The sequence below is a fragment of the Carassius auratus genome, chromosome 50 (genome assembly GCF_003368295.1).
Source record: "Carassius auratus strain Wakin chromosome 50, ASM336829v1, whole genome shotgun sequence".
NCBI classification, from domain to species: Eukaryota; Metazoa; Chordata; class Actinopteri; order Cypriniformes; family Cyprinidae; genus Carassius; species Carassius auratus.
In genome coordinates, this window is record NC_039292.1 from 11,088,971 (window position 1) to 11,109,723 (window position 20,753).

Genomic DNA, 20,753 nt, shown 5'->3' on the forward strand with positions numbered 1-20,753 from the left:
AATGGAAACACACGGTTTAACGGATTACAAGTGAAAGTTTATGTTTCATCGTTATGACAAAGTGAAGTTTGAAGCCGGACACTGTTATAATATTTTGCTTTATTATGAAGCACAATTCGCAAGCATATTTGATGTTGTCTCTCAAGATAACCGTTAGGTGGCGCAAAAGAGTCATATTTCATAATATGGTTTTAATTTAACTGCTGCTGTCTGCTGTTTTTTTTTTTTTTTTTGCCTGCATGTTATCCAATATTTTATTTATATGTAGGCTATATATTTTAATTATTACCAAAGTATATATTTAATTGTATTAAATAAATGCAACTGCAAATGTACTGCACAACTGTCCAGTAAAAACATGTTATGTGTGTGTGTGTGTGTGTAGACTATACACTACATGTTCATTTACAGTAGGCTATACATGAAATTAAATTCATTAAAAATACGATATTTGTTGTTAACTTTATATTTTCTCTTTTTGTTTTCATTTTAGTTATGCTGTTGTGTTTTTGTCATTTTATTTGTTTTGTTATTTTTTATGTTGAAACATATTTTTGAAACGCATTTTTAATTATTGATATTTATTATAAAAACCATAATATATTGGATTTATTTTACGTGTCCACATATTTTAATTACATTCAATTGATACGCTGGCTTAATTGTATTTTATTTGTTTTTATGGTTTTAGCTTTAGTTAATTATAGTCAAAGTTATGCATGCATGATGCACAAAAAATTTTACACAGTAAAATGTGTTTTTGTTATAAAGTTTGTGTGTGTGTACACACTATCTATTACAAAATCACATTTTACAGTGTGATATATTAGCCTATTTTAGCGTGATGGCAGCAAAGGCTAGCATTCATCTTCTGCACACTTCCCCTCTTGTTTTTTGCTCACCTCCCTCTCTCCTCAGTGAAAGAGATGACCGCGCGCATCACATGATGAGACTGAAACCTTTTAATGGTTCGGACCGTGGTCTGACACACTTTCAGCAGAGCAGAGCCTCCGTATCTTCGTAGCTTCACACTTCACTTTGTCAGAATGATGAAACATTACCTTTCGGTTGTAATCAGTTAAACTGTGTGTTTCCATGTCGACGAACTATCTGCAGTTTGTCTGAGATGAAAAGAGAGAAAAGAGGGGGAAACACTTTGGTCTCCTGCAGCGCGAGTCTCTCACGAGCTTTCCTGAAGGTGACATCTGTCACTGACGCAAATTACAAACTGGTGGAAAAACAGAAACCCATAGCCTATTAAAATGAGAAACAAATTAAACACCTGATAAGAAAGTGTCAAGACAAACTTTAGGTTGCATTGAGAAAACATAGCCTGGAAATTTGAAGTAGCCTTGTTTTAAAAGCTTCAAAAGTTTGAAATAGCTTTCAGAAGCCAACCTAATCATTTATTTTGCATAAACAGTAGGGATCAGTTCACAGAATAAACGACCGTTCACATTATGGACGATAACTAACAAAATATTTTAGCATTTTCACCAACACGTTTTCCATAATGAATAATAAAACACAACAACGCGTGATAGCTTTTAATTAAAGTCAGTCGATTCTTATTGGCTGTTGTTTTTAGCGTAAATGCATGTGTAATGGGGTGGAGGTAGCATTAGTTGTGGCTCCATATTAGGCATGCTTGGGACTACAAATGTGTTGGACTACAGATCCCATGAGTCCAAGTACTATAAAGGGGGAAATCAAATCTTCTGGCCTTTCTCTTTGTGGGACCATGTGCTGCGTAGGAGAAGCTGTGTGTATGCTTAAAGGATATATACTGGTGGATGCCTCAGAAATTGAGTAGATTCATTCATTAACACAGATGATGCATGATTGCCGTTTACTTTTATCTAAAATATTGGTGGGTTAATGTTGGGTTGTAAGATATGACTTTTAACAGTTACACTATGATGAAGTGATTTGAATTTCTTGTGGGACTGTGATTTTGTTTCGTTTATTTGTCTTCGTTTTGTGTTAATCAACCAAAGACAAAGGGGTTCCCATTCTTGTATGCATGGTTGACTCTTAAGGTGATTGGGCACAATTTGTAGTGGTTTGAGTCAAGTGCGTGTTGGTTTTCTATTACACTTGTGTTATTGGTTTTGTGCTGTGATTTGAGTGTACTCTTTAATAGTGGAACTGCCATTGTATGGGATTGGGGAACCCTATGGTCTATAGTGGGTTAAACCTTTGTGTTCTTTTCGTTTCTTTGCCACTTCTTATTACCATTTGTGTTTAATAAATCTGTTTGTGCTTGCAAGGAAACACACTGTGGTTGTTGCCCTTCTTTTACACCTTCCCCATTACTTGTAAGGCCTGGGGAGGGTTACAAATGGCGTAGTCGGCAGGGTCTGTTTGATGTTGGGCAGCACTACAGTGTGTTACTGTGGACCTTGTTTTTTTGTTGTTGTTGTTTATTTATTATTATTATTTTTTTTTTTTCACTGATACCCACCATTTTGTGTAGGTATTTAAAAGGTATTTGTATAAGTAAACGGCAGTCGTGCAAGAAGAAAACACCGTAACTATGGAACAGGAGCTGACAGAGTTGCGGGAACAGATACGTAGTCTACAGGCTGCAAATGAACAATTAATGCAACAATGTTCTGCATCCAGCCGTGACTCTCTTAACCAGCCTGTATCCAGCATTAATGCTCCTCCGCCGGTGCCTTTCACTAGAGTGATGTATGTTCCTCGGGAGCGGAAGTGTCGACGGTTCTGTGGGGACTTGGACTCTACTTCGAGCATAGAGGACTGGATTGAGGAGGCTGAAGCCTGCATTGGGGATGACAGTTGGACTGTGCGAGAAAGGGTAGCATTCCTTTTAGATCATTTAGGAGGGGAAGCCAGAATGGAGATTAAACTCCGAGCAGCAGCTGAACGTCAGACTCCCGAACTTATATTTAAGGTTTTAAGAAGTATGTATGGAGCAAAACAAACATTTGTGCAGTTGCAGAAAGGGTTTTATGATCGAAAACAAAGAGAGGGTGAATCCCTAATTGAATTCTCTCATGCACTTATATCTTTGATGGATTCTATTCTCGTAAGTAGTCCACATGGTGTCCCGAATGCTGACCAAGTTCTCCGTGATCAGTTTGTGGAGCAGGTTAAAGATGTAGCACTTAAACGTGAACTTAAACGTTTTGTAAGACAAACTCCACACTGTACCTTAATTGATGTTCGAAGTGAGGCTATCAGATGGAATGAGGAAGGCAAAGGAGAGGCTATTCCCCCTGCTGCTCAGTTATGGTGTAATGCTGCTCAGGGTAGAGTAACTGAATCACCTAGGCCTAATGACTCTACTGAATTAAGAGAAATTAAGGAGTTGTTAAAGCACCAACAAGCTCAGATTGATGAGATTACGAAGCGTCTTGATGATCTTAAACCCTCAAGTAATGAACCCTCTGTCCCTTTGACAAGGCCAAATGGTTCTCGAAGGTGTTTACGTTGTAATAAATTGGGTCACATTGCCCGATATTGTCGACAACAATGGCCTGTTGATTCTGGCTCTAGGTCAGCTGGGGGAACAACGAGGGGAACACCGGTGGAGGAGATAGATGAATGTGCCTCTCCTGTGGTTACTAGTCAAGAAACTGAAATAGGCATTGAAGGTTTAAAAACCTCAAGACTTGTCTGTCCTACAGTGGTGCAGCGTCTTATCGGCAAATGTCCCACAGTGACGATTCAAATGGGGGGTGTTCCTGTTTTATGTTTGCTGGATACTGGCTCAATGGTGACCACTATAACAGAGACTTTTTTTGACCAATGTTTTCGACAACTAGCACCAGATGCTCTAAAAAAATGTGGCTGGCTTCAACTGAGAGCTGCGAATGGGTTGAATATCCCTTATGTGGGATATTTTGAAATTGTTAATGTGTTGGGACAAATTCTACCTAAACAGGGTGTATTGGTTGTGAAAGACCCTGAAAACATTGATATGTCTAAAAAGAAAGAACTGGTCCCTGGTCTGTTGGGGATGAACATAATAGGGCAGTGTTATAACAATTTGTTTGAAGAACATGGTTCAGCCTTATTTTCAGTTCTACAGGTTAGACGAGCAGAAACTGGTTGGAAGGATGCATTGTTGCAGTGCCAGAGAACCAGTGATCCCTTTGGTCCTGGTTATATTGGCCAGGTACGAGTGCAAGCAAAGCATCCAGTGCAGATTCCTGCCGGAACAATGAGGTTAGTTACAGCTTACTGCCCTAAAACTTTTTCAAATGTAGCCACTTTATTTGAACCCCTTGGTGGTGATGGGAGCGGTGGATTTCCTGCAGGAATTTTGATCTCCCCTGCATTGTTACAATCCTCCCAAACTACAATTTGTGTACCTGTGGTTAATGTCAGCACAGAAACTGTATATTTACCTGCAAGAGCAAAGTTGGGTAGTTTGATTAAAGTTGAGATGGTTAATCAATCTGACCAAGAAATTTCATTTAAGGAAAATTTGCAAGGCAGTGTTAGTGAAATTGTTATTCAGTGCCAGATGTCAGCTTCTGTTTCAAACCACAGTGAGCTAGAAAGGGTCGAATTATCGGGGCTTTCAGAGGCAGAAAGGGAAGTGGTCAAACATCTTTTGCATAAATATCAGGATGTTTTTGCTAAGGATGATGGTGACTTGGGCTGCACTACTTTGATAGAGCACCATATCCCATTGTTGGATAATGTCCCAGTGCGTCAGCGTCATCGTCGAATTCCACCTAGTCAGTGGGAGGCTGTCAAAGCCCACATTAAGCAGCTGTTGGAGAGTCAGGTCATTCGAGAGAGTTGTAGCCCATACTCATCTCCCATTGTGCTGGTAAAGAAAAAGGATGGTTCCTTGAGAATGTGTGTAGATTATCGTCAGTTAAATGCAAGAACTCGGAAGGATGCTTATCCACTTCCCAGGATTGAGGAGTCCTTGGATGCTTTGACTGGGGCAAGATGGTTTTCTACATTGGATTTAGCAAGTGGATACAATCAAGTCCCGGTGGCTGAAGCTGATCGTTCCAAGACTGCCTTTTGTACTCCTTTTGGGCTCTTTGAATTTCTTCGGATGCCTTTTGGGCTTTGCAATGGGCCAAGCACTTTTCAACGGCTCATGGAACGAATTTTTGGTGACCAAAGTTTTCAGTCCCTACTGCTCTATCTTGAGGACGTGATCATTTTTTCAACAACAGTAGAACAGCATCTGCAGCGACTAGAACTGGTACTGAGTCGTTTAAGGCAACAAAATCTTAAAGTTAAGCTCAGTAAGTGTTGTTTCTTTTGCCCAAAAGTACGTTATTTGGGACATGTCGTTTCGGCTGCAGGAGTGAGCACTGATCCAGAAAAGATAGCTGCAGTGGTAAATTGGAAACAGCCACAGACTCTTCAAGAACTTAGGTCCTTTCTAGGTTTTGCTAGTTATTATCGACGATTTGTGAAAGGGTTCTCACGTATTGCAGAGCCTTTGAATGCTCTAGTAGCTGAAGTCATTCGGGGCCAGAAAACCAAGCGGCCAAAAGTTAATTTGGGGGATAGGTGGGTTAAAGCTTGTGAAGATGCGTTTCAGACCCTTAAGGTAGCTTTGACCAGTGCCCCTGTGCTTGCTTATGCTGACTTTAGCAAGTCATTCATCTTGGAGATAGATGCAAGTTTTCAAGGCTTGGGTGCCGTTTTGTCACAGGAGTACAAGGGCAAGTGTAGACCAGTTGCTTATGCAAGTCGAGGGTTGAGGCCAGCAGAACGTAATATGCGAAACTATAGCTCAATGAAGCTGGAATTTGTGGCTCTAAAATGGGCTGTAGCTGAAAAATTCAGAGAGTATCTGCTGGGAAATAAGTGTACAGTATATACGGATAACAACCCTCTTAGTCATTTGCAGACAGCAAAGCTGGGGGCACTGGAACAAAGGTGGGTAAATCAGCTTGCAGAGTTTGATTTAGATATCAAATACAGGCCTGGACGCAATAATGGCAATGCTGATTCCTTGTCTAGACAAAGCTCCACCCCTTTGGTGGAGCTGGCTTCGATTGCAGTTGTGCCGGAACAAATACGGCAGTCTGTTACAGATCAGGGTCAGGTCTGCAGGGTTAATAAAGTATCTGTCTTTCCCAGACCGTTGAAGGAAAATTTGGGTGTGTTGCAGGAAGCTGACCCTGTCATAGGAAGGTTCATGGTATACTGGGACCGCAGGCAGCAACCAACATTGCAAGAACGCTCTCTCGAACAGCCAGAGCTTTTGGAGCTAGTCCGTCAATGGGAGAAGTTGGAGAAAATAGATGGTGTTTTGTATAGACGATTTTGGCCACAAGAGTGTCATAAGGAAATCCGACAGGTAGTGTTACCATCTGCCCTTAGAGAGGATGTTCTTACCTGCCTTCATGATGACCATGGCCATCAGGGGATGGAGCGAACTGCAAGGCTAGTAAGAGCACGTTGTTTTTGGCCAGGAATGTATAGGTATGTTGAGGACTGGTGTAGGAAATGTCAGCGCTGTACCCTCTCAAAAGTGGTTAGACCGAAGGTGCGTACATTCATGGGGCATTTGATGGCTGACCGACCCCTTGATATTGTAGCAATCGATTTTACATTATTGGAACCATCAACTAGTGGAATGGAGAATGTATTAATCATGACAGATGTGTTTTCAAAATATACCCAAGCAATCCCTACTAAAGATCAGACCGCTAAAACAGTGGCCCGTGTATTAGTGGAACGATGGTTTTATTTGTTCGGTGTCCCGCGACAGTTACATTCAGATCAGGGAAGGTGCTTTGAGAGCCACCTGATAAAAGAACTCTGTGAAATCTATGGTATTGCAAAGACTCATACTACACCATATCATCCTCAGGGGAATGGTCAGTGTGAGCGGTTCAATAGAACGATGCATGACCTGCTGCGTACACTCCCTGCTGAAAAAAAAAGAGACTGGCCATCTTACTTGTCACAGTTGGTGTTTGCATATAATACCACAGAACACCAGTCTACAGGTTACTGTCCTTATGTCCTGATGTTTGGACAAGAACCACACTTACCGGTAGATTTTATGTTAGGACTGGATGACTATGGCCCAACAAATGTGGACTGGATAGTTGACCACCGAGATAATTTGGAAAGTATTTTCAATAATGCCCGAGCCCGTCTTCAGAAAGCTGCAGCTCAGCGTGCCCGTGTAAATGATGCTAAGGTGTCACAGATGACATTAAGGGAAGGCCAGTTGGTATATAAAAAAGCACATGATCATCAAGGCAGAAAGAAAATCCAGGATGCTTGGGACCCAACCATTTATCAAATTGTTCGATGTCCCGAGGGGCAAGGGTCTGTATATTCTATTCCAGTTGATGGTGGAAAAGTGAGACAAATACACCGTAGTGAGTTGCGACCAGTTTATGTCCCATCAGAAGGTCGAACCGAAAGTCCAGGACTATTCCCTTTAAGTGAGGATCCTGAGGAGCAGAGAAGGGATATGATAGTAATGTTATCAAGTGAACCTGGTGTGCCTGCAGAGAATGAGTTATGCATACCACTTCCAGCAGAAGAAGGTGATCCTCAAGAGCTGACTTTACAGCCATGTCGACAACCGGAACAGCCAGTGCAGCGACAGGTGGACCTAGTAAGGCGGACAACCCGGTCCACAGCAGGGCAGCATACAAATCCACATAATCTTCCTCAGTCAGCCGTGTGTAGAAAAAGTCCATTCAAATGGTTATATCTTTCTCCCGAGAACAGAGCTCTCCAGTGTTACAAACACCCTGTTTTTTCGACCATGGTCATAGAAATTTGATCGACGGGACGCCGATTTAAAATAAGGGGGGTGTATTGTAATGGGGTGGAGGTAGCATTAGTTGTGGCTCCATATTAGGCATGCTTGGGACTACAAATGTGTTGGACTACAGATCCCATGAGTCCAAGTACTATAAAGGGGGAAATCAAATCTTCTGGCCTTTCTCTTTGTGGGACCATGTGCTGGAGGAGAAGCTGTGTGTATGCTTAAAGGATATATACTGGTGGATGCCTCAGAAATTGAGTAGATTCATTCATTAACACAGATGATGCATGATTGCCGTTTACTTTTATCTAAAATATTGGTGGGTTAATGTTGGGTTGTAAGATATGACTTTTAACAGTTACACTATGATGAAGTGATTTGAATTTCTTGTGGGACTGTGATTTTGTTTCGTTTATTTGTCTTCGTTTTGTGTTAATCAACCAAAGACAAAGGGGTTCCCATTCTTGTATGCATGGTTGACTCTTAAGGTGATTGGGCACAATTTGTAGTGGTTTGAGTCAAGTGCGTGTTGGTTTTCTATTACACTTGTGTTATTGGTTTTGTGCTGTGATTTGAGTGTACTCTTTAATAGTGGAACTGCCATTGTATGGGATTGGGGAACCCTATGGTCTATAGTGGGTTAAACCTTTGTGTTCTTTTCGTTTCTTTGCCACTTCTTATTACCATTTGTGTTTAATAAATCTGTTTGTGCTTGCAAGGAAACACACTGTGGTTGTTGCCCTTCTTTTACACCTTCCCCATTACTTGTAAGGCCTGGGGAGGGTTACACATGCATTAATTAATCTATATATATATATTTTTTTTTTTTACATGATAGGTTACCATATTGTTTATTTGTTTGTTTGTTGTTAAAATGCACACTTTAAATACTACTGTCTAACGACAAATTATTTTTAGCTCGTTTTTCCCTTTTATGCTTGTCTTATAAGATTCAGATCTTTAAAGCTGTAGCACACAAGTCTGCAGCAAACAGATGTAACCGTCACCCTGACATTCTCCATCTGTCTGACCTTTCTGAAATGTCACTCTGTCTGACTTCTATTCCTCCACAGCGTCTCGCAGATAAGTGTCTTTTTCCTTCTACCTTCATGTTTAAACTTCTGGCCTCGATCCGCTGAGGTTCAAGTGGGTCATTCAGCAACAAGTGTGTCATTTGTTTCCCTCATAATACAGTAAACGTGACTTTAATGACTTAAAATAGCTGGTGCTTAATTTTATTATTATTATTATTATTTCTATTCCCAGACAGCAAACAGTTTTGGCCCAGATCTGGCCCACATGGACTTCATGCGGGCCAGATGTGGGCCGGTTCTTTGGCCTAAACTGTTTGCTGTCTGGGTTGTTGTATTCTGGTTATTTTCATTCAGAAATTGCTAGTAAATTTCACCATTAATTACAGAGAAATGTCAAGTTACATGTGAATAAAACAATGCATCTTGCCTTTATTTATTTATTTATTTGATTTATTAATTGATTTTATTTGATATAGGCTAATGGACCCTTCTAACATCATGTGTTTATTTTTTAACTATTTCATAAATAAAAAACTTTGTCTCAACAGAATCATTATCCTTTCAGCAAGTACAATCTTCAAGGACAATACAAATCCTGATCTTAAATTAGAGAAATTTCTTTAAAGATTTAAAGATTAAAAAAATATTAATAATTTTATTCAGCAAGGATGCATTCAATTGATCAAAAGTAAAGACATTAATATCGTCATGAAAGATTTTTCTTTCAAATAAATGTTGTTCTTTTGAACTTTCTAGCTTGAAATAATAATAATAAATGTTTCTTGAGCAGCAGATCAGCATATTAAAAATGATTTCTGGAGGATCATGTGACACTGAAGACTGGAGTCATGATGCTGAAAATTCAGCTTTGCATCACAGGAATAAATTACATTTAAAAATATATGAAAATAGAACACCGCTTTTTAGAACGGCAATAATTTTCCACCATATCAATTTATTTTTATTTTTAATTTTATTAAATGATGACCATAAAAGGCTTACCAATGCCAAACCTCTGAACAGAAGTGTATCAGCATCGATCTTTTATTAAACTATCAATCCCATTATTTACCTGAAGCTCAAAGCCGCGGTGATTCACTAAACTGATTTGACTGAAGAAAAATGATATATACAGAAATGATTTTGACACAGTCAACAGAAAAATCGTTCAAAGCAACTCCTCCACAGCGCAACTGAGGAAGGCTTTTTGAAACAGGGCTTATTAGTCAGAAGAACAATTCCATGTTTTCAACATTACAGGAAGTCAGGAAGGACTGTAGGTGTCTGCTGTCACACAAACTCAGTCTCAGAGTTAGAAACGAAAGGCTAAAGTGCCTCATGGAAGAGAAAAAAACTGAGGTTGAAATGATACAAGGGTGAGAAAATGACAATTTTTTTAGTTTGAACCATCCCAAAGCGTATTGTTGTTTACATGTTATTAAAAGTGATTCACCAACACCAAATAAGGAAAACGAGTACAGTCCCTAAACTGTGACAGATCAAAGCGCTGATCTACTGTAGAGTACCACTCTGTGACAGTGAGACACTGCATGGAAGGTCTCAGGAAAACCCTGTCCGCCAGCGTGACACACACTGTTTCTGAGGAGGCTGTTGTCCCACGTGTGAGGGGTGGAGAGAGCAGATCAGACCAGCCTGGGCAAAAACCACAGCGCTACAGTACACACACTTCAACCCCGATGACTCAGTTATTGATCCTGCGCGACCACACCGACGACCTCTGGACCAACACGATGAAGCCACTGGGGACACTGATTCAAAAACTGATTTATAGATCTTATGTAGTACTTTCAGCCATAAACAGTGTGATAACCATATATTTCATTGTATTCTAAATGATTCTATTATATACATGCATTTAAATCTATATAAAATGTATTTAAAATACTATTAAAAACTAATAAACATTACAGATTAAATTTTTTGAAGTACATATAGATATATAAGCAAATAGATATGCCACTATGCAGCTTCTTGAAGTTTACATGACTTCCTGCAAATATATAACCCACCATACAAGCAGAAAGTGTGTGTGTGTGTGAGTGTGTGTGTGTGCAGTGAGACCACATTTATTTCCTCTGTGTGTTCCATTTCTCTTCAGGAAACTGTAAGCTGTGTGAGAATGTTTGTGTTTTTTTCCTTCCCTCCCTCGCGCTGTCATTCATCCGTGAGCCGAGTGTCTTAACCTCTCTTTAACACTCTGTTTTTCCAAACTCTGTGTGGAACAATTTGTGAGGTGAATGTCAGCGAGATATAACAGTCAACACACCTTCAGAACGTCCTCCTGCTCTTCAGAACTATATCAGGCGCGTGAGAGGCTGAGGACGGTTTTAATCTTCAGCAACATGACACTCAAATCACACTGCACGGATCAACACACACCAACAGGTACGCATGGCTTTCTACGTCGCACACCGTTTGATGGTTTAAATGATTTGTTATCAAATTATTTTTTTTTTTTTTTTGGAATTATTTAGGTTTGATTGTATGTTTAATATTTGTTCACCTATTGCTTGTGAATATAGCAATACATTGTGTAGTGTGAAATTAAAGAAACAAAAAAGACTACAAATGTTAATTCAATTTAATTTACTTTAATTTACAAAAAAACGTAAATCCGTAAAGAAATTCACAAATTCAAAAAAAAAAAAACTTTACATAAAATGTATCATTTAATTTATTTTAACCATTAAATAAATAAATATATAAAGATACTAAAAATAATTCTAATTAAACATAAGGTTAGGCACAAATGTTACAAACAAACACATTTTAACAAACAAACAAAAATAAAGTAAGGACACTAAAAATACAAAAATGCTCCACATAAATAAAAATATATAAAAAAAATGCATGGTAAAAATCTAAGCATTAAATAAACAAAAATTCTAAAAACACTGAAAAAAAGTACTACAAAAAAATTATAAAAAAAATCTTCCACATAACTAAGTACATAAACAATTTAGTGCATGACCACAGAAATAATTAAATTCAATAATTTAATGTTTAAATATAAACACACACATAAATAAGAGAAAGAAAAAAGAACCTGCTATTCTGTCACTGAGTCATTTTGGATGTTTTCAAAAAAATCAAAATCAAAAATTTTTTTTTTTTATATTTAATGAATATTACCTGACAGAAACAGAAAAAAAAGAACCTGCAAAAAAAAAAAAAAAGTGAAGTGGACTGACAGTTTTCCATTTTGTCCATTCACAGGATCTCTATGGACCAGCGGACACTGCAAAAGACAGTGCAGCTCTAAATCGCAGCTTAACTACCTCACAAGAACACATCCGATGGACCAGAGGAGGCCCAAACCTCACAGGTTCCACTCCTGCCTGATGTTTCGCTTAAAGGTAAAAAGCATTTGGACACGTAAATCATGTTTTAATGTCACTGCAATGGAATCCGTCAGTCAAGGTGTCTTTTACTGGATGCATGATGTCATTTCCCATCAGGTTTCACTCTATTTTTACCCAGCTGTACTGCATGTATTGTGATCTAATTTAAACTTCCGAGATCATCTAAAATTACAATAAAAGTGGGTTGGCAAGCACAGATGTAGAGATACACAAAAATTCATGGGAAATTTACATGACCTCAGGCTTACTTCTCGCTTCCCCTGAGAAAGGTACCTGCTGCAGTAGCATGTAACCATGTCAAACTGACTCGGCTCTGGCATGATAAACAAGAACAATGGCTCTGTTGAAACTGCTGCGGTTGTTTTATGACGTCGCCGGGAAAATAGGCAAATGAGGCCGTCGGTGTGGACCTGCAGTGTCAAAGCTGCTGGCATTGGCCGTCCAGTGCATTGTCTCATCTGCCTTTCTATATCGACACAGGAGCGTGTGAGAATGGAGCACAGCCAGCCTGGAGGAGACGTCCAGGAGAGCACTGAGAGCAGACTGAGGGAACTGGCCCTCAAATGGTTTACAGAGACCCAGGCGCCTCTGATTCTCCACAACGGCAACTTCCCAGAATGGTTCCAGGGATTTATCAGCAGAAAGTAAGAAGCGTTTCTGAGAAAATTCGGAAGGGGCAATAGATGCTATCTGTTATGTGATGCTACGACAGCTTTATTTATCTTTTTAAAACATAATATGCTATCTCTTCTGAGAAGAACTCGTTTTAGGTGCTTGTTTTTTTCTGAAGTTGTCTTGTTGATTAAAAATATGAGGTTATTTGAATCTATAGCCTCTTGAAAACAAAGGTTCGTTATTGGCATCTGGTTCCATGAGGAACTTTTAACATCCATGGAACCTAGAAAAGGGTTCTTCAGATTTTTAAAAAGTTCTTCACATTAAGAAAAAAAAGTTACTTGGGGAACCAAAATGGTTCTTCCATTGGCATTGCTGTAAAATCCCCTTTTGGAACCTACATCTTTGAGAGTGAATCACAAGTTTTTACGTTTCGGAAGTGTTATACAGTATGTGTACTTATCTTGTTATGTAAGCAATATTCAAAGCTGGGCCGCTTTCATAATTCCCTGTGGTTTTGTGTTTCACAGGGATGCAGAGGAGCATCTGAAAGACAAGGAACTGGGCTGTTTCCTCATTCGGCTCAGTGATAAAGCCACTGGATACATTCTGTCTTATAAGTGAGTGTCTTCACACTTAGAAACAAAATAAGGGCTTCAAAAGTCATTGGTTATTTGCTGGAGTACCATTTAGCATTGGGGTTTTTTTTTCACAAATGACCCAGATATTTGCATTTCCTTTACGCACAGGAGGAAACTTTTAAAATGCAAAATTCTGGTTGAATATCAGCTATTTCTTGGGTTAATCTTTAGCTTAATGTAAATAATCCCCTAAAATGTTTACAAAATGTTATTTAACTGAATATACTGTGTTTTATTTAATTCATTTTAACAGTCTAAATGATTGTTTTACAGAGGTCGTGATCGATGTCGGCACTTTGTCATTAATCAAAATAAAGATGGGCGTTTTATTGTGACCGGCGACACAGAGATGCATGATACTCTCACCAGCCTCATCGAATATTACAAGACCAGACCCATTGAACCGTTCGGAGAATATCTGTCACTCTCATGCTTTGAGGTGAACTTAAAAAAATAATGATTTCATTATGCATTAAATTGATCAAAAGTTTTCATTTTATCAGTCCCTCCTTAAATAATTGCTAAAGCAAACATATTATTTATTTCTTTATTTTTCTTTGCATTTCTGATCTTGAATGTGCTGTTGTGTTGCAGTCGTCCACAAGCGAGCTGTATGATGTGATTAATTTTGACGTCAGGGAGAAGCCAGGAGTGAGTGTTAAAGCTGCAAAGCATATTTGGGACGATCCGGGCAAGAAACCCCAGGAGACACACGAGCAACCACCTGCCCTGCCGCCCAAAGGACACAGAAACACACCCGTATGTCTACATACATATATATTTTTTCTATGAATACTACATTTATTAAACCCTTCATTTAAACATCTGACCATGGCTTCACATCTGGATAATTATGGTTGCTTTCCGCAGACAGTGCCGCCATTGCCAAGAAAATGCCCTCCTCTGAAAGCCGCCTCCTTTGAAGGAAAGGCCAGCCCAGACAACGTCCTGTACACAGCAGTAGACCTGCAGAAGCCCAGAGAAAAGGCCCGAATGCCCACAGAGGGCAAAGACATTTCACTTACGTCTTCTCGAGGGGAACCCCGAGCCCTGAGGCCACAGAAAGGTCCCGCCGCACACCAAGGAACCATTTACTCTGAGCTCCTAGTGCCGAACTGCAGAAGCCAATCCCTGCCATTCCTGGATGACGACAGTGAAGTAGAAGGACACTTTAATGGAAGAAGCCAACCTCAACTCTCTTCCCAAATGCAGAGAGAACCGCTCCGCAATCCAGGGTTTAGCAACAGCCTGGAAATATTATGTAATTCGTCTGTTTATCAATTAGCTGGAACCCAAGGCAACCAAAACATGGCAGGGAGCAGAATGGCAAAGGTCAATGTGCAGGAAAGCAATGTTATGTATGCCGAGGTGCCTCTTGAACCCGTCCCAAATGCCTTTCGGGTTGACGACACATACGAGCAGATTCCCGACTCACGGTCTACAGTGAGAGCAGAGGAGACATCACACACTAATACCTACGAAACGCTAACAGACTTAAAACCCAAGCAGATTATATCTGCCCGGCCCCTCAAGGTGAGTGTTGACGTGATATATAGATAATTGCTCGGCTTAAACACGTTAATGCTTCCATTTCAAAATGCTTAGTGGAACATATTTCATATTAAGAAACACCGTGATGATTATGACCAGTTATCTGATAATGATTTTAATAACCTGCATGTTGTTTCCTACAGACTGAGAAATGGAAATGGCTGTCCCCTGAATACTGGAAAAAATAACCTCCTCAGATGAACATCCCCACTGCCGTGAATCATGACATTACACTAATGAAGAACAGTTAACAAAATCTACTTCCATCCACTGAAGCTATTTCTAAATTTTGAATACTAGAATAGTACAGCTTTTTTGTTTCCACTGGATTTTTGTATGTCTATTTATGAAAAATGTGTTACTTTAAAATAATGTTCAAAAATATTTATTAACTTAATAAAAATATCTAGAGTGTCTTTTTTGTGACGTAGACTAGAATAACAGTAGTTTATTGGAACTTTTCTTTTAAGAAAAGGAATTTTATGTGTTTGATATGTAATAAAATTATTATATTTTGAATAGTCAGCCTGTGCCATTTTAGGTGACTTTAGGGGTTTATCATATTTTCTTGATAAAAAGCACCACTAGGCCTACTGTACAGCAATTCTTGTTTCATCTCAACTTTATTGACCATGAACATAATTATTAATACACTATGAAGCCGGTAAACTTTACAGTCTTCAAAATTACCTTAGTAACAGAGATCATCTGTGAAGGTGCATTTCTGTCTTTACGAGACTCGGTACAACTTTTAGAACCGTTAAAACAAATGATGTCACTGTGTGTCCTGCTTTTATGGTCTTTCACTTAATATTAATAATGATGAATGACAGATTTCCAGCAGAAACACTTTACACATAAATAAATACTATTTAAAACAAAATTCAACATTAAAATTATGATTCTCGTGTAGGCTAAATAGCTACAACTAGCAGCTAATTATTCTAGCAGAGGTCAACATCTGTGCACTGAGTACTTAATACAAATGTGAAGTGAACTGAAGCGACGTGTGGCCAAATATGGTGATCCATACTCCGAATACTCTGCATTTAACCCATCCAAGTGCACACACACAGCAGTGAGTAGATGCACACACAAACACACACACACATATAACAAGTCCAACTCTCTAACCATTAGGCCACGACTGCCCGCATACACACTGTTATATAATCTACTTATTCATCAATGTTTCTTGCTAAGCTATTAGCAACCAGCTAATACTCATACTGTAACATGACTTGATGAGTCACATTATCTATAAACTGTTTAGCTTTCTGTTTGTTCATTAATGATGCTTGCTAAGCAATTGACAACCAGGTAATACTCATGACATGATCAAGGTGAGTTATAAACAGATTTAGCTTTCCATTTACTCATTAATGGTGCTTGCTAAGCTATTAGCAACAACTAATGACCAGCTAAGACCAGCTAGAAACCATCTTGTTTTCCGACTTAAAATAGCTGGTCTCGACAACGCTGCTAGCTATCATATGTCACATCCTGTAGAAGAATAAGCTTGGGTAACAAAACAACTGTGACTGGTTTTATTTTTAAAAATAAAAAAGCCTAATTGTGTATATAGTTGGCTACTTTATGTATAATTGTAAGGATAACTATGTGGATTTAAATTATAGGACTATTGATCACAATAATCACGCACTACTACATATTAATTATAAATTTCTTAGAAACTTACACGCATCCAAAAAAAAAAAAAAAAATAAAAAAAAAAAACAAAAAAAAAAACACTTCCTGACTTCCTACAGAGAGTATACAGTAGGTGACATCCTCACATGCGATTTATCTCTGGAAAAAGATTTATAGCGACCTTTCTGACTCCTCGGAGAAGCAAGACTGTGATTTGCATGCTTAGGCACAAACTCAAGGTACCAAGTGGTGTCGGACAACATCTTCATGTAAAAGAGGACAATAAAGCTGCCAGCAGTGACTGATCTGTTTTATTGTGGCCAGCAGAAATCGTAAATAAGAAAGTCATCACACAGACAGCAGAACTTTATGTAGAATTAGGCAGCCAGACGAGATATGGTCTACAAAATGTTTCCTCTGAACCACACATACACTGTGTATATGATGAATAGCATCCAGCAGAGCTAATGTGGCTAAGCTAACCAGTTAAACCTTGTAGCCAAATATGCATACAGTACTTCCCTATCCCTACTATACAGTAGGTGAAATGCAGTACTTACTACTTCCACTGAGATTATGAAATTCACATCCAATGGACACTTTAATATCCTCTGAGGCCATGGGAGAAGAAATGTGAATGGCAGTAAAGAAAAAACATTTGTAGGTCAACATGTCGATTAAAGTACGTCCACATTTCACTCATACTAAAAACGATCATACTATTAGAACAGCTGTGAAGTTTGTTTCTCATCAGATGTTGTCTCTAATTACACAATTTCGGACGTAGCTTTTCTTGACCACCATAATGCAATGCTTATCTGTCAACATAAACCTTGACACTGGTGTCACACATGATAATGACAGAATAATGAATGTAGCACGTCTAAATTGCATTCCTACTACACACATTCATACTACAGTACATAGAACAAGCTTCTTGCAAAGTTCGTTCCTCATCAAATGTAGTACACTACATTATTCATTATGTGATTTTGGATGCAGCTCTTGACTATAATTGTATGCTTATCTATGAACCTAAAATCGGATTGGTCGATAGAAATGGTATTACAGCTGTGACCAAAATCACTGTCTTATATAGTGCACTATTTAATGGGACAGCCATTTGTAGTTTTCTCTGAAAACAGTAAAGTCCATTCATTCAAATCACTCAAATCATGACAATAATATCCAACTTAAACTCAACGGTTTGAGAATACCCATAATGCACCGTGAGTGTCGCGCCGAATGAATTCCCACATTTGGGCAGTAGATGGTGTCCATATGGAATATTTACAGATGTACAGTAAAGGCCCGTTTACACAAAAGTGATAACTATAACAATAAACAAAGAACACAAATGTTCAAGCTTTTTAAAGTTGGATGGATTCTGCCGATGTTTCTTGTCACGAGCAGGGCTAGAACTGGCGTCTCTTGTGTGGTGGTTGAGAGATCTGCCACTAGGCCACAGAGGCTGAGATGTTGGACCTACCTTGAAATACTCAAGGCAATGTTGGTTTATTTAAAAATCCAACAGAAGTTCTTCTCAGACAGAGGAATTAATAACATGAGAGAAATTTGGGAAACAGAAACCACAAGGGTAAATAAAAAAACTCCACGAGGGGAGAAAACAAAACTAGAGCATGTGAACAATCAAATAACTAAGAACACCTTACTTGCGGTAACTTGGAAGGACTTGGAAATACAAAGCAGGTAGCATGCAGCCTGGTCTCAAAAACCAAGTGTTAAACATAGGGAAAGACTCAGCTAAAATACTCTAAGAGAAACAAGGCACAGGTGACCTTGATAAAGCTAACAAGAGTAGACAAAAAGAATTAAGACAGAAGGGAACACAGGGGACCTCTAGAGGCACGGAGACAAACTACAGGAGGTCAAATGCTGGCAGTTTCTATCGTCTTTTGGAAAACATTGTTCTGAAAGTGATTTCAAGGATATCGTTTCTGTGTCACAATCATGTCAGACTATCTTTATATAGTTATATATCTTTATTGTTATCATCCTTAATGGGCCTTGAGTTAATATCAGGTCTTTAATTATGGTTTATACAAACAAGTTTCCAAATTTGCACACTCGTTTTCAGTCACTGTGGACTATATTAATAGACCAGCATAGGGAATAGGTAAAGAGAAGGCGACTTCGGTTAAACCCACTTATCCAGAAACACATGCTACTATGCCAAATCTTGTTAGAATACAGGTATATCTACAGTGGCAAAATGGACATTTGGAATGCTAATGCTAATGCTAAAGTTCCAAAATTGGATGTAGAAGCACTGTTAAACTTAGGATGTTGTGTTTTCAGACTCAAACGAAGGTATTGTGTTTCCTTGCTTATCATTATTGATCAAGAGATTAGCATATCGTGTTTAAAAAAAAAAAAAAGCCATTACTTGAACACATCCAGTAACACTGATACAAACCTTGCCTTTGTTATCGAACTGGCTCCTAAAAAACACCAAAATTGATTGTTTTGAAACTATTGGGATGCCATACTGGCAAACATCAGTGGGCTAATAAGATTAGTGGGCAGCCGAGGCCAGCACAGTGAGTGTGTGCATGAACCGCTGCGTATGTGTGAGTCACTGTCGTCCCATTTTATGCCCCACGCCCAGAAGAATCAATGCTCTACTGCCTACATTACTGTCAGCAGCCTGAGTGGCTATATCAGACTGGAACAGAAGCACATCTAAATCAGCAGATGCTCAGGGTGTGAGGTGTAATTAACGGAGGCGCATCATCAGCACTTAGATCACTGGAGTTTTTAATACAGCCCTCATAAAGAGAGTTGGAGGTAACGGGATGAGGAATAAACTGCATATTAGCTAGGTGTTATCCCTAATGGCTGCACACTGCTGTGATATCACCAAAATGGCACGATATGTTTTATGTCTGAGAAGCATTTTCATGGTTTACGTAAGTCTAGCAAATGGGATCTTTGGAGCATTAAAGTCCATTTTAATTGTTTCTGGTATGTGTGTCAAAATACTTGTCTAATGATGAAAACAATTGTGAGACACCGTACCATTTCAGATAATGGATACTTTTTAGCATGTAAAGGGATTGTGTACCCCAAAATTAAAACTCTGCCTTCATTCATTTATTCACCCTGACCCCACTGACTTTCATTGAATGGATAAAACAAAACACAGCAAATTCCCAAACTATGTTCGTTTGTGTTCAACAAAACAGATAACTTCATTCATGTTTGGAACAACATTAGATTGTGTAAATGATTTTAATCTCTGGGTCATTTTGGTGAATTATTATTTTAGCTGCTATATGGGGGCTCAAATTAAACTTTTATTAGACTGAGTCATATCTCTAATCTGTATGGTTTATTGAGAAAAGATCATCTGTAACCTTTATAAGCATTCAGATATTACCCCAGAGGATGGTAAAATGGGTTCCATTCCCTAGACTTATATTACGGCTTCCATACAAACCGCACATTATATATATATATATATATATATATATATATATATATATATATATATATATATATGGTGAATTCAAGTGGGACTCTGGCCTAGCAACCATCCAAAACAGTCAAGCATCCAAATAGCAATGCCATAGCAAACGCTATTCTGGCAACCAAATAGCAATCCCTTGGCAACCCAAAGAGTAATAACAAATAAATAAAAGAATCCACCAAAACACAGCACAGCATATACATTTACATATCTCCTTGCAAAAACAATGTAATGCACTTGAAATGGTGTTGTACCCTCATAGAAGGACGGAAAGTGTCTGACCCAGCAAATCATCAGTTGAACTAACATGGCCAAGGACAGCTCTGTGCATCTCTGGCTAGAGATTTATCGGGCTCAAAGCATGCTGTGTATAATCATACGAGTGCTGAGGCAGCGCCGCTCCTAACTATCTCATTCAGCTTAAAGAGTCATTAAAGTGGAATACGACAGGATGTCTGCCCGTCTTTATTGTTAAGGCTGGCTCACAGCTGCGTGGGGCTTGAACAAGAACAAGGAGAGGACAAAAAAAAAAAAAAAAAAAACAGGGCCACGACTGGGGTCCCGCTAAAATTATATTCAAATATGCAACAATTTTACATCTGTGTGATCATTTGCTTACTCATGTTGTTCCAACTTTCATTATATATA

The 20,753-nt window shown here is 38.8% G+C and overlaps 2 protein-coding genes across 2 annotated transcripts; both read left to right on the forward strand.

Moving 5' to 3' along the window:
- Positions 1-1,607: 1,607 nt before the first annotated feature.
- LOC113066996 (uncharacterized) lies at positions 1,608-7,935 on the forward strand. Its single transcript, XM_026239168.1, has one exon. The coding sequence runs from the start codon at positions 2,537-2,539 to the stop codon at positions 7,754-7,756; it is 5,220 nt and encodes a 1,739-aa protein (XP_026094953.1). The 5' UTR covers positions 1,608-2,536; the 3' UTR covers positions 7,757-7,935.
- Positions 7,936-10,836: 2,901 nt separating this feature from the next.
- On the forward strand, positions 10,837-15,568 carry LOC113066997 (uncharacterized). The gene is made up of 8 exons (XM_026239169.1): positions 10,837-11,181; positions 12,013-12,152; positions 12,639-12,802; positions 13,304-13,393; positions 13,688-13,853; positions 14,009-14,173; positions 14,285-14,947; positions 15,109-15,568. Exons 1-8 carry the CDS (start codon positions 11,034-11,036, stop codon positions 15,151-15,153), a joined length of 1,581 nt encoding a protein of 526 aa, XP_026094954.1. The 5' UTR covers positions 10,837-11,033; the 3' UTR covers positions 15,154-15,568.
- Positions 15,569-20,753: the final 5,185 nt, after the last annotated feature.